The sequence below is a fragment of the Pogona vitticeps genome, chromosome 5 (assembly GCF_051106095.1).
Source record: "Pogona vitticeps strain Pit_001003342236 chromosome 5, PviZW2.1, whole genome shotgun sequence".
NCBI lineage: Eukaryota > Metazoa > Chordata > Lepidosauria > Squamata > Agamidae > Pogona > Pogona vitticeps.
In genome coordinates, this window is record NC_135787.1 from 30,046,593 (window position 1) to 30,063,976 (window position 17,384).

General features: G+C 41.2%; 1 protein-coding gene across 4 annotated transcripts in view; it reads right to left on the reverse strand.

Moving 5' to 3' along the window:
• The window catches only part of PDE5A (phosphodiesterase 5A), a 94,184-nt gene that overhangs the window by 12,753 nt on the left and 64,047 nt on the right, over window positions 1-17,384 (reverse strand). For 3 of the 4 annotated variants that reach the window (XM_073001711.2, XM_020781448.3, XM_020781451.3), the window contains exons 10-15: window positions 15,118-15,293; window positions 13,496-13,555; window positions 10,055-10,201; window positions 8,698-8,823; window positions 6,423-6,517; window positions 28-115 (exon numbers count right to left, since the gene is read on the reverse strand). In XM_073001711.2, coding sequence (XP_072857812.2) covers window positions 28-115; window positions 6,423-6,517; window positions 8,698-8,823; window positions 10,055-10,201; window positions 13,496-13,555; window positions 15,118-15,293 — 692 coding nt within the window. The remainder of the gene's footprint in view (window positions 1-27; window positions 116-6,422; window positions 6,518-8,697; window positions 8,824-10,054; window positions 10,202-13,495; window positions 13,556-15,117; window positions 15,294-17,384) is intronic. The other variant, XM_073001712.2, reaches the window with a different exon arrangement.

Below are 17,384 nucleotides of genomic sequence, written 5' to 3' on the forward strand. Positions count from 1 at the left end.
TGCACAAACAGCGAAGCCAACATTTACCGGGGTGTTCAGGATCATCAAACACTGGTCAAAATGGTGATGTTCCATGATTGAGTGGCAATACAGTTGTGCAAGAGGATGTTCACTTCTGAAAAGCCAAAAACAAAGGGAACATATCATATATCGTAGCCACAGATAACCATATTAGAAGTCCTTTGCGGGACATCCATGGGTTACACGCCATTTGTCCCCTCAAGTAGTGTATCTATAGTATACACATGTATATAGGTGTCCATTTTTACAGGGAACCACAAATTCTATCTGGACTTGGTAGCCACTGTGATTGCCAGGACCACACTGTTCTCAGGAATCTTGTTCCTCATCTCATATTTTTCTTCCAAAAGTCAGCACAAGGCTAGCAACAATGCTGATCACCCCAGCTGCAAGCACTCTGGCTAACAAGCACAGTATGAATCGAAAATCACAAATCCCAACCACAGGGGAATTCAGAGTGCAGCTTTTAAACATGTGATTCTTCAACTTTATATTTTGGAAGAACAACAGATCTCATTCAGTAGCCTTGTCAATCTAACTATCATCAGAGAGTGGTGCATATGGCACCCTATGTTGATAAGGCAGAGCATGAAAAAACAATGACGCCCTACAATATTCTCAGGAAGATTCATGTCTAAAATATAAGGGTGGGAGGCAGATGGAATATAACCTATCCTCATCGGCCCCAGGGGTAGAAATTCTTTATTTCTACCCCTACTTTGTGTAGGAAAACAAACAGCATCAGGGTCTTTTCCAGGGAGTCTTCTCTTCTCATGAGATGGCCAAAGTACTGGAGCCTCAGCTTCAGGATCTGTCCTTCCAGTGAGCACTCAGGCTTGATTTCCTTCAAAATGGATAGGTTTGTTCTATTTGCAGTCCAAGGGACTCTCAAGAGTCTCCTCCAGCACCACAAGTGGGTTCTAGATCAAGTCAAACCTCAATTCTTACTAGAATCTAAGGCAACTAAGCTGAGCCTACTGCACTTAGGACTTGTCATGAGAAGGCAAGACTCACTGGAGAAGATAATAATTGAAGCAGAAGTGGAAGGTTGTAGGGGAGAAAAGGAAAATCTAAAATGAACAGACTAACTCAATAAAGGAAGCCATGGCCACTAATTTGCAAGACCTGGGCAGGGATTTTCATACCAATACATTTTAAAGGTTATTCGTAAGGAAGCTAGAAGTTGCTAGTGTCTTGATGGTACATCACAGCAACTACTTATGTCTATGCAAAAAACATGTCTCTGTATACCAGCGGTTGAGAGGCACACATAGGAGGGTGGATCTGAGCATCTTCCTCAAAAGTTCCCCTCCAGAAGGAAAGAGGTAGCCAAGAAGACAGAGTTGCTAGTTTCAAATTTCAGAAGCCAGAAATGTGGACAAGACCCTCACAAACATCCTTGAAATATGTGTACTGCCCAACCTCTCAGCTACATAGTCTAAATGCAGAATTCATTGCCACTGTTGTTGTTACTGTTATTTTAATAACTGTTGTTTAGGTGTTCATTCCACAGAGAACGTTAGTCAGCCATGACAGCTGAGAATGGAACAGTGAAGTTCAGAGGTTGTTTGTTTTTTATTGCCAGATGCTGGGAGCGCATATCATCTTTCTCCACTGAACCCTTCTTGTGAGAGTCTGAGGGCATTTGACTGCCTCCAATAGTAAACACTGTTGGATTAGAGCGACTTCTGATCTGATCTGGAAAACGCCATTGCTATTTTTCAATGCTTTCTATATATGCTATCTAGGAAGAAGAGGGAAAGGAGAAAAACTCTATTCCTGCAAATGCATGTATAAATTCTAGTTGATTTCACATCATCTTTTGCTTACAGCCTTCCAGGGTGTTTTTTTTTAAAAACACACAATCTTGCTTCCAAGAAAAGAGTCTTGAACCAAGTGTCCCAAGGCGCCCTTAATTCCACAATCCACGAGGCCACATTAATCCTCATTTTAATCTATCCACACTAGCCTGAGGGAATTTTTAAAAAGATCCCTAGAACAATTTTAGTCTGAAAAGAAAATGTTGTGAAAACGTAAGTCTCTACTTTGTGGTAGAGCATTGGTTTCAGCTCAATGTGATCCTCACTAGATGCTCTAGCCTTCCTTGTATTACGATCATACACAGTTAGCAGGGTGCTGATTGTGATACCGATCACTCCCTGGTGTGTAGCAGAGTCAAACTGTGAATAAGTAGACTGTATCACATGGAAAAGGAAGGAAGATCACGTATTGACATCAACAAGACTCATGATCAGAGAAAAGTGGTGGAATTTACCCAAGCGCTTGAGGAAACTCTTCCAGGCCCGGCTGATGCAAATGTACCTGAACGATGGGAACATTTCAAGAATGCTGTTTATAACACCGCCTTGTCCACATTTGGCGAGAAGACCAAAAAGACAGCAGATGGCAGACTGGTTTGAAGCCCACTTGGAGGAGTTAATGTCGGCCATCAAGGAAAAGAGGAGAGCTCCATCAGCATACAAAGCCTGTAGTACAACTTGCAGGTTCTTCAAGTTGCTTGTAGAAAAGTCCAACAGACTGCCAGGAGATGTTCTAATGATTATTGGCTTCAGCTCTGCTCTCAGATACAGACAACAGAGGACACAGGTAACATCAAGGGAATGTATGATGGTATCAAGCAGGCTTTAGGTCCAATACAGAAGAAATCTGCTCCTTGAAGTCTGCTGTTATAGGCGTGATCATCCAAGACGGAGCACAGCAAATGGAATGCTAGAATGCAACTCTGAGCTATATTCCAGAGAGAATATAGTAGCCAACGAGGCATTAAATAACATTGAGTGCCTGCCTGTCTTGGAAGAGTTGGACAGCGAACCAACTCTAAGAAAAATAAAAGCAGCCTTGGATTCCCTTGCAAGGCACCTGGAAAGGACAATATCCCTGCTGAAGTGCTGTAAAGAGATCATTACTACTGCACTGTATGAAATCTTTTGTCTTTGCTGGAGGGAAGGTGGAGTACCACAGGACATGAAGGATGCAAACATTGTTACATTGTTCAAGAACAAAGGTGACAGGGGCGACTGCAATAACTACCTGGCATCTCTCTTCTCAGTGTTGTAGGGAAGCTGCATGCATGTGTTGTGCTGAAGAGGCTCCAGGTGCTTGTAGATAGAATCTATTCAGAATCACAGTGTGGATTTTGAGCTAACAGATCCACCACTGACATGGTATTTTCCCTCAGACAGTTGCAGGAGAAATGTAGGGAACGACAGCCACTCTTTGTGGCCTTCATAGATTTTACAAAGGCCTTTGATTTGGTTATCAGGGACAGCCTTCTTAAAATACTTCCCACGATTGGATGTCCACCTCGACTCCTTTCAGGTCCTTTTATGAGAAATGAAGGGCATTGTAATTTTTGATGGCTCAACATCAGATCCATTTCACATCCAAAGTGGAGTGAAATAGGGCTGTCTCCTCACGCTGACTCTGTTTGGGATCTTTTCTGCTGTCATGCTGAAGCATGCTTTTGGAACTGCAACAGAAGGTGTCTATCTCCGGACTAGATCAGATGGAAAGCTCTTTAATCTCTCTAGATTGAGAGCGAAGACCAAAGGCCAGCTGTTCTTGGCCATTCTGCTTATGAGCTCCAACAACTTATGAACCATTTTAGTAAGGCCTGCCAAGATTTTGGATTAACAATCAGCCTGAAAAAAAGACAAGTCATGGGCCAGGTCATGGAGTCACCTATCTCTATTACCATCTCTACACAAGAATCGGAGGTTGTTCATGACTTTGTGTACCTTGGCTCAAGGATCTCTGACACTCTCTCTCCAGATGTCGAACTAAATAAACGCCTTGGCAAAGCAGCTACCATGTTCTCTAGACTCACAAAGAGAGTATGGCTTAATAAGAAGCTGACGGCATACACCAAGATCCAGGTCTCGAAAGCCTGTGTCCTGAGTACACTCCTGTACTGCAGTGAGTCTTGGATCCTTTGTGTATGGCAGGACAGGAAGCTCAACACGCTCCATATGCGTTGTCTCCGATACATTTTTGTTGGTCAGTGTGGCAGGACAAAGTTTCAAACAGAGTAGTCCTAGAACGAGCTGGAATTTTTAGCAAGTATACATTACTGAAACAGCGATGTCTGCATTGGCTCAGGAATGTCGTGAGAATGGCTGATGGTCGGATTCCAAAAAAACTCTTGTATGGAGAATCAGTGCAGAGAAAGTGCCCCAGAGGGAGACCACAGCTGCGATACAAGGATATCTGCAAGCGGGATCTGAAGGCCTTAGAAATGGACCTCAACAGATGGGAAACATTAACTTCTGACCGCTCAGCCTGGAGGCAGGCGGCACAGCATGGCCTCTCCCAATTTGAAGAGACCCTTGTGCAGCAGGCTGAGGCAAAGAGGCAGTCCCGAAACCAGCAAAATCAGGGAGCTGGACAGGGGACAGATTGTATTTGTCTTCAGTGTGGAAGTCACTCTTGAATTGGTATTCTTAGCCACAGTTGACGCTGTTCGAAGTCCTCCATTCAGAGCATGTTACCATAGTCTCTCAAGACTGAAGGACGCCTACACTTAGTGGTGTGCATGAATGTTTGGTTTCACCATCAACTTTTTTCCCAGGACGTTTTTGGAAGGGCCATGGTTCATCTCCAAATGTTTTCCAGGAAATAATGTATTCATAAACAAATAAAGTGTTTAAAAAGGGCAATTGGTTCCAGCTACCACAAATCTGCATATTCCTTGGATGTCCACAAAAAAAGAGTTTGAATAGCAAGGGAAGAGAGTGAAGAGCTGGCTTTTCTTCTCATACTGTGAGGAAACACTATGAGTTACCTTGAGCTAAAATATTATTTTCTTCCTGCTTCCAACATAATGGTATTTGACAGAAAATTCTGAACATGGCAAATTGAGACTACATACTTCAAGGGAAAGAGCACATTCACACAACAGCTTCATAATATTAAATATCCTGGAAGGCAATCTCTTTTATGGTAGGCCCAACACTGCTGACACAGCTAATGCAAAGACAACTGATTATTTATTTATTTATTTATTTATTGGACTTATATACCGCCCCACAGCACTACAAGCACTCTCCGGGCGGTTCACAATTTTTAAATTATACAGGCTACACATTGCCCCCCCAGCAAGCTGGGTACTCATTTTACCGACCTCGGAAGGATGGAAGGCTGAGTCAACCTTGAGCCGGCTACCTGGGATTTGAACCCCAGGTCGTGAGCACAGTTTTAGCTGCAGTACAGCGTTTTAACCACTGCGCCACGAGATTCAAGTGGACTTTGTGCCGCTGTGAGGGGAAATGGCTCTGACATCCCCATGTACTCCCTGGAGAAGTATTCTAGAGACTCTGGTAAAAGGGCAAACTGGGGATTGGAAGGGCAGGCAGGGTGCCCAGGTGAGAACGAGGAGGAAGATCAGTTGCACCTGGGGGACAAAGCCACAGCTGGGCAGGGTTAAGAGCCCAGGTTGAAGACAGAGGAGGAGGGGGCTCATCATAGTTGGGGGCAGTAGGCTGGTCAGAGGCTTGGTAAGAGCCATCTTGTTTTGTTGTTGTTGTTGTTGTTGTTGTTGTTGAACTCTGGGTGAGAACAAGCCCCTGATCTTTCAAGATTCCTGGATCAGGGCATGGGTCAGCTTTGCTCTGAGCAGAGCCATGGCAGAACACGAATCTTCCCCACACCTGGACCCTTACAATGGTAGCTCACACTAACAAACAAGGGAGACCCACTCTGCTAGAGGTAGAAGTGACAACATCAGTGGTGACTCGAACTGGCCCAAGAGCAGGATGAGCACCTCCTGCAGAAGGACCCTCATCAGCCCAATATTACAGAACTCACTGAGGTATGTCGAGGGCTGGGTTCTGTGCTTAAAATTTGTCCCTATCTCCAGAACTTGGACAGTAGAGGGCTAGTGACTACAGCTCAGTTCCAGGCTAAGTGAGAAAAACTGAGTTCCCCTGTGGACTTGGGGGTTGGGGAACCAGGGGGCTCCATCTGACAGTATGGCACACTTCCCTGCCATAAGAAAGACAAGCTGTGACTTATACAAGTGTCCAGAGTCCAGGAAACTGATGGTCCAAGAAAACTGTCCAGCCATTCTCACCATGGGAGGAGGTGGCAGCAGCCATGGACCACCTATGCCGAAATAGCTAATATGCAGCTGGACTGTTTCACTAGAGAAGACTCAGTAAAGGAATAATTCTTTATTTACATATATAATACCCAATAACTTCTAAAATACCCTGGCCATTCTGGCAGGTGTAGTCCAGAAATAAGTCCAGAAAAGATTCTTCTTCCTCCTCTTCTATCTTACTATGCTTTCATGTCTCAAACTCAAAAGAAGCTGTACTGAGGGGTAAAGACCAAAAGCATTCCCAAGCCCTGACATGCTCCCAATACCATTCCCCCTTACTCACCTCTGTATATAAGAATTGTTCACTCCTCTGTGATCTAAATCATGGCTCAGCGCTGCGATCAGCAAAGAAAGGACCTCAACATCAGTAAGCTTGTTCTGCATGTCAGGAAATGCAAGGGAAAAAAAGATGATTACGCTAAAAGTTTGGGTTTATACCAAAGCAACATAGATGATTTGATGGCTGTTGTGGGGTTTTTTTTTTTTTTTTTTTGGCTGTTTGGCCATGTTTTGGAGGTTTTCCTTCCTAACGTTTCACCAGTCTCTGTGGCTGGCATCTTCGGAGGACAGGAGCTAGACCTTCAGAGGGCAGGAGCTAGACCAGAGTTCTAACTCCTGTTCTCTGAAGATGCTGGCCACAGAGACTGCCGAAACTTTAGGAAGAAAAATCACCAGAACACAGCCAAACAGCCCAAAAAACCCAAAAAACCCACAACCATCGGATCCCGGCCGAGAAAGCCCTTGATAACACATACATGATTTGCTTTCTTGCTTTTAGTTGTTTTAAATACATTCATGGTTCATATAGGTTTATTTAGGGAAAAAGTAACTTGATTCATTATCATAAATTTTTCTTAATAAAAATAATATGCTATAAAACTATAGACAGCAATGTAGGGATTAAATGCAAGCTCAAAACCATCAAAATGATTTTGTGTCTTATCGCGTCTTATATCAGAATTTTCTTTTCCCACTTGTTCCTAATCCAACAAGATAGAGAGAACAGAAATTCGGAAAACTAGACAGGTCTGTTCATTTCTTTACTTTCCAAACCTATGCTATGAATTGGGCTTCAGCTTTCACATTTTACGAAAGCATGATTCAGTGTCTTAATGATGGAGAAAGATAACTAAGAATATATTGGCAGTATCTGAGAAAAGACTTGGGTACACACAGGGCATTTGCTATATTTTTTACCCTTTTGATTCTCACCTCCTCATCGGCCTCTAATTTCCTGTAGGGCTGAACCAAAGGCTCCAGACAAGGGCCTCTTGCCAACAGTAATGAGACTTATTTGCTTAATCGCCAGCTGTTCCGTGCTCCATATGCACATTAGATCCGCAGTACTGTATTGTTAAGAGAGGGCCAATGACTCAGAGAAGCCAATGCAAACCTGAAACTTGGTTTACCTGTGCCCTATTCTGTTGTTTTATAATCCAGAATTATCAGCATGGTCACATGGGAAAATCTAGTGCCACCCTCTCCCCTGTTTTGCTCCCAGAAACAGCAAAGTCTAGAGGAGAGAGGCTTCTGTTTATGTGTAGGCCCTACATGCAAGCAAAATGCCCAGAAAAGGGGGATTCTTGGCTTGTATACAGAAGCTATGTGCAAGTAAGATTGTTCTGTTTCTTTAGACTTGTCTCTGGTTCTGTGAGAGATGTGACAATGGAAATGGTTTGTCTGGGATCTTCCTGTAATTATGCTGATGATTCCTGATTACAGAATGACTGAATTGGGCTTTAAACCATGTCAGCTCCACTGTGGCCTCAGAATTGCATGAAGGAACACAGCTTGTTATCTCTTTGGATTACAAATTCCAGTGGTCATATTAGCTGGACAATATTGGGAGTCATATTCTTAAAGAAAGAAAGAAAGAAAGAAAGAAAGAAAGAAAGAAAGAAAGAAAGAAAGAAAGAAAGAAAGAAAGAAAGAAAGAAAGAAAGAAAGAAAGAAAGAAAGAAAGAAAGAAAGAAAGAAATGTATCTTTCTGAAGCTTCAACACTGGAAGTAGAAAGAATTTTGTGGGACCTTTTAGTCAGATATATTTTACTAGCATTTACACGGATTGACATCCACTTCTTCCACACATATGCTAAAATATGATCTTGAATGTGGCAAAATAATTGGGTCACAATCCATGGAAGTAAATATATTTACCTTAAGGTTGCCACAACACTCCTTTCTGTGTTCCTGAAGTGCATTAGGAGAGTCACATCTCTGAATTTTTTACACTCATCTTAACAGTGATGGGCATGACGCTACCGCTACTACCCAGCTATGGATTTTGGATATTTTTATATGGTTAACAATTTTGCTTTTTGTAATCTTGGCGGTATTGCTTCAAGCCACCAGACTTACAGCAATCTACAAGTCTATTGGATGTCATCCTGGACATATTGTACCTTTCATGAATTTGTACTATTACTGATTCTTCTCACAGAGATCTCTGAATTTTGTTAATGAAGTGTTAGTAAGAATACTTTGGTGTGGTGTATACTAGCTTTTGGCTGAAATTTTTCACAGGGCTGAACACACACAAAAAAGGTGTCCAAACATACCTGAATCTTCCCTGATTTTAAAGCAGCAAACATGCATTGGGCTGTGTTAAAAGCATGCCTCCAATTGTGATAGGCAACATTTTTCCGATAGTTTTTCCTCACACTTAAAATCCATCTGCAAAGGACCTGTTAGAAAACATCACTGGTCAGTTAAATGTAGAAATATACTCCATCTTCATTAACCATATTCAGTTGTTAACACCATAAAACCAAGTAGCACTTAAGTATAGTGGGGATAGTGATGCACACAATGCACTTACAGTGTTCTTATCATTGAGAACCCTGCCTTATCAGACCTCCCATCACAGAAACATTGCAGGCTTGCTCGGCAGAATCTGCTTATAACTACAAACCTTTGATGGTAACATGTTAAGATCTCTCTAACTTTCAGGTGGAATACAGACATGAAATGGGGAGGACTTGTCTCTGTTCCTATATCACCTGTCTACTTCAGGCCCTACCTGTTTCAGGCTTGAATGTCTTCACGAATGTAAAACCCAAATTCCACTTACCTGCACTCCTTTCACCTGCCTTTCTTACTGGTTTTATATCAAAGGTACACTATTAAGGAGGAAAATGCTACACATAAATTTAAATCTTAAATGGAATATTAGATTGTGTTCTTGAACACAGACAGCGTTCTAGTTCCTATCCTCTGAAGATGCCGGCCACAGAGACTGATGAAACATTAGGGGGAAAAACCTCCTGAACACGGCCAAACAGCCCGAAAACCTACAATAACTAACGGAATATTAGATTGTTGGATTATATATATTATGAACATAAGGTCTTCATTTTTCATATTCATATCTGTATTTTATCCATCTTGATTTCATTCCTGTAAATATTTTTAACAGAATTTCAAATGAAATTAAACAGAATTTACATTAACAAACAATTTTATGAACTATATCTATTATCTCCAGGAAGAAATTTTATCTTTAACTGGAGCCTTTAAAATTACTTTTTTGGAGTGCAGTGCTGGTTGGATGATTCTTGGGAGTTTTGGTCCAGAAATTAAATTTTGAATGGTAGTGACTATAGACATGCTGGCTGAAATAAGCACAAACTGAAATCAAGATCTTTCTTTATACATATACTGTCAAGCAAAGGGGAAAATAACAGTGGGTTGGAATGACTGTGTGGTCAAAGCCACCTCTTCCTTTCAGAATTCTAACTGCCATGAGAATTATTCTGAGGGAGCACTTTGGAGGAGTTCGTAACCTGTTTCCACCCTGTATGGAAGAGATCTTGTCTTGCTTGCAATCTGAATGAAGATTATAGTGAAGCGTGTGATGCTGTAGAATGTTTTACCATGCATAGATAGACATGATCTCATGTACCAGAAGATTCTCACCTCATGTTTCATCTGGAAATTTTGTACAAGGTTAAGATCAGTGAACATTCGAATTGTACACAGAGAAGTTTCCATGTCTGTCAGCTCAAAATCACTGAAGTAAAAGTCAGTGAGTTTGAGGGATTGTGCAGATGGCACAACTGCAGTCTTGAGGGAAACATGAAAGAGAGAGAGAGAGAACAGTAAAGTGAGAGGGAATGGAACCATTTTCCTTTCAAAAAGAAAAAAAAGAAAACCCTTAAATAACAAAATTGCAGCATATAATCAGGTTGGAAAACACAATAACCAATTATTTTTTGTTTTTCTATCCAGCATAGAAAGCACTCTCAGACAGCAGCATTAATAACATTTACTTCTTTTTACTGTAATCGAGTTAACAGTAATTACATTTTGTGCTATGAAAGCCATTTTGTCTCCATCACAATTTTAGTAACAGAGGAGGTAAAGTAAATAACTTATTACGTATTTTAAAAGATCCCAGGCGCATACCTGTCTCTTCTAGTTAAAAAGACTTCTAGCAAGGCCAGGAATGACCTCTGACTAACACACTAGGGAACCACTGCCCATCAGTCTAATGGGTTGACTTCATGTAAAGCAGCCTCTGGCTACATCTGTGTTGAATATGCATATTGCTTGCTTTCCTAAAAGCAAAGCAAAACAAAACTTAAAAATATAAACAAATGTCAGTTTAAGTTTCTGGTCACTGTTTGGAGCAGAGAACTTGTTTTTTTCTTGCTGACTAATCTCTGTGTTTCACACAAACATTCCTAATGTTTACAGCTTTAAAGTACAGTTACAAGTCCACTACTGTAGAAAATAATTGATAATGGACATTTAGTGTTTCTACTGTAAACCATGAATTTATCCAATCTCTTCTAAACCGGATCTTTCCCTCTGCCACACACAGTTTTTTGACCCCTTCCAATAGCCAAAGCTACCATTCACACTTGTTGAAAAACTGCCCTGACAATTGCTTTGGATTTTGGTGAGAAGTGGTTAACTAATGAAAAAATGAGTCCGTTTCTGGGATTTTTCCCTTTCAGAGTGTCTTTTGTGAATAATAGTGTGCACAAGAAGGTATCCTATAGACCAGCGATAGAGAACCTATGACATGCATACCACAGCTGGCACGCAGAGCCCTTTCTGTGCGCACATGAGCCATAAGTCGCTGGATCGCTACTTCCCCCACCCCATGCAGCCAAACCTGAGAAGCACCACCAGCCATGGTACTGGTGCTTCAACAGCAGATCTGGCACAGCTGGCACTGGCGGAGGATCTGGAGTGGGGCCCTGAGGCACCTCTGTCCTAGGATTCCCTCTTTCGTCACCACTTCAGGTACCGCTGCTGCCATGGCACGCTGCCTGCTGGTATGTTGTTGTTGTTTTTCTGTTTGGGCATGCAAGCCCATAAAGGTTCACCACCACTATAGAACCTGCTATAGACCATCTTCTATAGACCATCTTCACTTCTGCCACTGGTGTTGTCAACATTCAGCTTGCCTAGCCCTAACTAATGCGTGGGCAATGCATGCATGGTGAAAATCTCAGATGCCAAAGGAGAGTTCATCAATATTGGCAATAGATGACTAAAACTTTACACATAATGCTCCCCAGCAGATTCAACAGAAGTGTTGAACTGAGACATAAATGTTCGTAGACTGGACTGGAAATGGGTGAAGCAGAATACATTTTACTGCAGCATAGTCAGATGCTAGCATAGTAGCTGTATCCCACATCAAATTTAAATTCTATACTTGAAATGTAGGGAAGTGCTTCTCTGGATATGGAATACTCCATCCTGGTTTTTTTTTAGTTTGGGTTGGTTTGTTTTTTAATGTATGAATACCAGGGGGAAGCAAATACATAGGCATCTTTTTATATACTAGATGACTCATGTTTGCTACTAAAACTGAATTTAAGCAAATCTAAAACACATTAGTTGAAAAATCAGAGGTATTACGTTTCAATGTGCCTAAAAGGTAAATATGTGTTTCTAAATTTAACGGAGCACTAGCATGGGAAGAAGAAAAAAGAAAAAACTATTGCTAGAATCTTTTTAACACACATTATCTCATGATTCCCAAACAGCTTGCTAATTACCCAGGTAGGCAGAACCTCTAGGAGCTTTGGACAAAACACTGTAAATGATAATATAGTTTGGGCTGGGGCCATTATATCCTGCCAATAAAAACAAATCTTGCTATAACTCCATTTAAAGGAGGCTTCCCAGGACTATGTTTCATCCTCACCCTGAATTCATAGGCAGAAATCCCTACCAGCCAGCCTTTCCCAACCTGGTGCCATCTAAATCTTAGCATACAACTCCCACCATCCCCATTTGCTATGAGAAGAAAAAGGTATAATAATAAAAACAACATACTGTACCATCAAGTCATTGCTGATTTATGGTGATCCTTTCGAGGGTTTTCTAAGCATAGAATGCTCAGAGGTGGTCTACTGTTCCATACTTCATGGGTGCCCTAGAGCAGTGGTTCTTAACCTTTGTTACTCAGATGCTTTTGAACTGCAACTCCCAGAAACCCCAGTCAGGACAGCTGGTGGTGAAGGCTTCTGGGAGTTGCAGTCCAAAACTACTGAGTAACCCAAGGTTAAGAACCAGTGCCCTAGAACTAAGCAGCTTGCTTAAGGCTACACAGGCTGATCACTAAATCACTGAGTTATTAGTCATCAAAACAAGGTACTACAATAGGAACATTGAATTCTTAATTTATTTCAGATTCTTGTGAAATATTTTTCCATTTAGTTTTAATCCTGACAACTAGCACTGACAAGAGGAGGAGCAGACCTTCTGAACCAACATCACTGAGTTTGAAGGCTCAGCTACGGAAAAGCTAAGCCACATCAATAAATGGCAGCAGGAAAGGCAGGAAAAGTTGCACATTGTTCCATGCCAAACAGAACAGCTTAGCACCAGCTTTTCTATGTGTTGTCTTTCTATGATGGCAGGAAAATGCAGACCAAGTACTAGGCTGTGATTATGTTGGGTCACAAAACAGACAATGGTGATTTTTTCATTTAGGCTGGATCTTTTCTTCAGGATCAACAGGTTTCTACCATAAAGAGAAACCTGAGGAGTCTGGGTGCTCACAAAATACTCAGCAGAAATTATTTAAGAAAAGTTATATTCCTATGATTTTCACAAATAGTTCAAGATCAGAGCGGAGAACTGAGTCTTCAAACTCATAGCTGGGACCACGTCAAAATTGTGGGTTGAAGTGCTCAACCCTCTGATGAAATCTGAACCTCTTCTCCAGACCTTCTCTTGACACAAACAAAATGGTAGCAAACAGATTCTAAAACATATTGTTGTCTTCATGCACTTTCTACCTAGTGACTTCAATAGGTATGTATCTGAAAGGACCACCGGCCACAAATATAGACACATAATTACAGCACATAGTAGAATTAAAAAGGTCATTACCACTGTTACCTGAAGTTCCCTTGCTTCTTCTATGGCAGCTGAAGCATGATAAGAAAGGATCTAAAGGAAAAGGAAGCAAAGCTTGTGTAAAAGTAGAAAAGTTTGATACATACACTGTTTGAGATCAGGAGCAAAGAATTCTTTGCTCTTCCACTGGGATCCACACGGTCCTACTGGATCCTCCAGCTAGATCAGTGTCTGAAACCGATTTATCAAGAGAAATTCAGCAGTACAGTAATCTAAACACAAAGGCTAACATGAATGGAGACCCAAGGACAAAAAAAGGTCATTGTGTTGTTTTGTAGGCAAATGGAGACACAGTTCATTTGTGCACATGTTATGTGTTCTCATCTTAACATTGGCTCAATTTGACAAAGATAGCTTTGTGATAGCTTCCTGATATATTAATGTAAGCTGGAGACCTTGATGAGTTTATTGGTTCTTCCCAGGTAGGAGGACTCCTGCGACTAGCAACCGATGGGGAACGGGAAGGAGAAAATCACATTGTTGCCTTATGTGAGCAAAGAGCTCTTTTCTTTTAAGGGGAAAAGAGAGAGAGAGATTTAACAAGCTGCCATGTTCCTATATGAAAGATAAATAGTTTTGCAGCATGGCTATAATTATATCCTTGACAAATTTGTCAACTTGTCATAATAAATCCATTTTCTCCATGGGTTTGAAACACAGGCCTAAAAAGAGATTCTGCCCAAGGAAAATCCTGGCAGAGGTTTTGCCAATCTACGAGAAAATATATTTTTTTCATTTAATGAACAGATGGAAACTTACTATTTAGGGGTGTGTTGCAAAAGAGAGCTGGACCTTGCTGTTTAGGCTGGACTCATGTTTAACTCATATGCAGCTGAAATTATACCTTCATCTACATCCTATGAGGATTTTATATTTCCTCAAAATGTTATGCTACCCTTTCATAAAGAACTTTAATTAGTGAGAGGGTTGTTACAACCAAATGTAAACAAAACAACTAAATACAGTTTTACCTGAGAGTATTCCTTTCAGAACTAATGGATGACTGAATTTGCATTATAGAAATATTGTACTCTGTTTACACTGTGGGTGCAGGTGGATCCAAAGTCTACAACATCTGACTTCCTAGGTTACTTTGGAAGATGATAACTGTAAACCTGGATCTCCTACTGTGCTCTCCATTCATACCACAGTTAGGAAAACTAACAGTAACCAATTCAAAGGCTGGAACTGGATGGCGTTCCCACTTGATATGGTTTGATGAAGTTAAAGGAAGCTATAGTGATCTTTCTGCTGCTCCAGTTACTGGTTTGTTTGAAAGATGAAGCCAAAATCATCATTGGAAACCTCAGACAAGAAGAGGATGTCCCAGTGCCCATAATCACATCCTTTTCCTAGGCAATAACGTAAATCACCAACACCAGTCACCCTTGCCAATGTGCAACATATTTAGGATGGCAGCATCAAGGCTTGGAAAAGTTACATTTTGGGCTACAGCTCCCAGAATATTCAGCAGCACAGCTGACCATGCTGGCCAGGTTCATTCTGGGAGTTGTAGCCTAGAAAAGCAATGGTTCCAACTTGTGAACACGTAGTGCTGAATCCCAGAAAAACAGTTAATATGCAATATTCCTCACCTCTAATGTCACCATCTGTTTCGCCATGGCTCTTTCTACAGCTTCATACATCTGAGTGTTCTGGATGCCCAAGCCACAGAAGATGACAAAAGCTTCCAAAAACTGTTCGTCATTTCTGTTGAAAGCCTTTATTTTACCCGAATTTTCCTCCATTTTGTTGACAAGCTGACATACTCCTAGATCATTAACAAAGCAAAAAGTAATTTTGCGAGCCACCCCAAGTCCCAGTTTCAGAAAAAGGTAGCATACAAAACAAAATAAATAAATAAATTGTGTGGGTATGCTATTTATTTATTTTGTTTTGTGTGCCACTTTTATATATTTGCATAAAATTAATCACATACTTCTAAAAACAACTAACATGCATTCTTCTTTCCAGAAGCATATACAGTGGTGCCTCGCATAACGAGCACCCCGTTTAACGACGAATCCGCATAGCGATGCAGATTTTGATGGGTAAACATCGCATTGCGATGATCGGCAAGCGTTTTGCTTACCGATCTTCACATTGCGATGTTTTAGAAACAGCTGCTCAGCGGTTCCAAAATGGCCACCGGAAGAAAAAATGGCCACCCGCTGCATTTTCGCGCCCTTTCCCTCGCATACCGAGTGGCGAAAATGGCGGCCGTATGGAGGATTTCCACATAGCTGTGAGTTTATCCCTCATAGGAACGCATTAAACGGGGTTTAATGCATTCCTATGGGGTTTTCCGTTCCGTATAGTAATGATTCCAGATAGCAACGATTTATCCGGAACGGATTATCGGCGCTATGCGGGGCACCACTGTATATATTTGTGTGTGTGTGTGTGTGTGTGTGTGTGTGTGTGTGTGTGTGTGTGTTTCTATCAATTTAAACTGTTTATTCCAAGATCACAAACATGGAAAGCATGTATTCTTCTAGTCCAGTGGTCCCCAAACTTGGATCCCCTGATGTTCTTGGACTGTAACTTCCAGAAATCATAGGCAGCACAGCTAGTGGTGAAGGCTTCTGGGAACCACCGCTCTAGTCAATCACAATCCTTTTAAGGATCTGAATTCTGGCTGGGGTCCCACTCATATTTTATGCATCTCTCTCTGTGTGTGCATTTGTATATATATACTAACTAAAAAGAGAAAACCTTCTCAACTTTCCCAAACCCTGAACCATTTATATTCTTTTCTATAACCTCTGAAGTCTACATCTCAATTTTCCTCTTGACTTTTATTATTAATAGTTCCTCAGTTTGATGTAATCCCCTAAGACAATTTGTCCTTTGCAAACTAATTAGGTTTTTGTAAGCATGCCAAGAGAACTATAATGAATGTCAGGTTAATGGTACACAGAGCTTGCACTTCCTTACTTGAATAAGGGCCAGATTGTTTTGTAAATTAACTACATGGAAAACATTGCTAGTTTATGTGCTCCATCTGCTATGTCCAGCTTTTTTTTCCTATCAGTGCCTTTTCTGTATCCCTTTGTCCCAAAGCGGAGGCTAAAGAGTGATTTGTAAGAGACTAATCTGTGATGGGGGACTGAACCATAAAGATGCACCCCTACCAAATATCTATCTGTCTGAAGAACTTCTATCAGTCATCATACCATGAGCCATCACAAGTATCACTGGGTCTCCTCTTAATTTAATTCTCCCTTCTGAGATATTTTCATGTAGGGCTGAGGGGAAGATTTGACTGCAATCACACAGTGAGTAACCAATAATCCTAAACAAATGCCTAGAAAAATTAACCAGACCTTGTTATGCCCCTCAGAATCAAGACTTAATGGGACACTGCAACTATTCTCAGCACTGGAACTTAAACATAATTGTTAGTTAAAGAGTCTTATAAAAATACAGAAACCTTGTTCATGCATTTGATAGCCTAGTTTAAGTAAACATAGAAGGATGGGAGCACACTAGCCTGCCCCCTGCTGCTCCCCATATGTGAAACCTACTTCCTGATCTCGTGGGGAGCCTCCCCATGTAGGAAAGGCTCTCTTCTTCAAACTGTTCTTCTCTGTGTGGGGAGAATAATGGAAATGATGGCAGAAGAAGGCTGGGTTTCATTGCTCCCTCATTTAATTTGGCTCCTTAAATCAGATTATTCAAAGTCTGAATGCCAAGTAACTTTGGCATGTGCACACGTATAGTCATATTTTACTTAGCAGTAATACTATTCCAGGAGAAAATGAAGACAGTTATATCAACTGAGCTGACTTGAAGAACTACTAAAATACTCTGGCCAAAATCCTGTTGCTTAGCATAGTAAATTACACTAGAGGAGGCCATT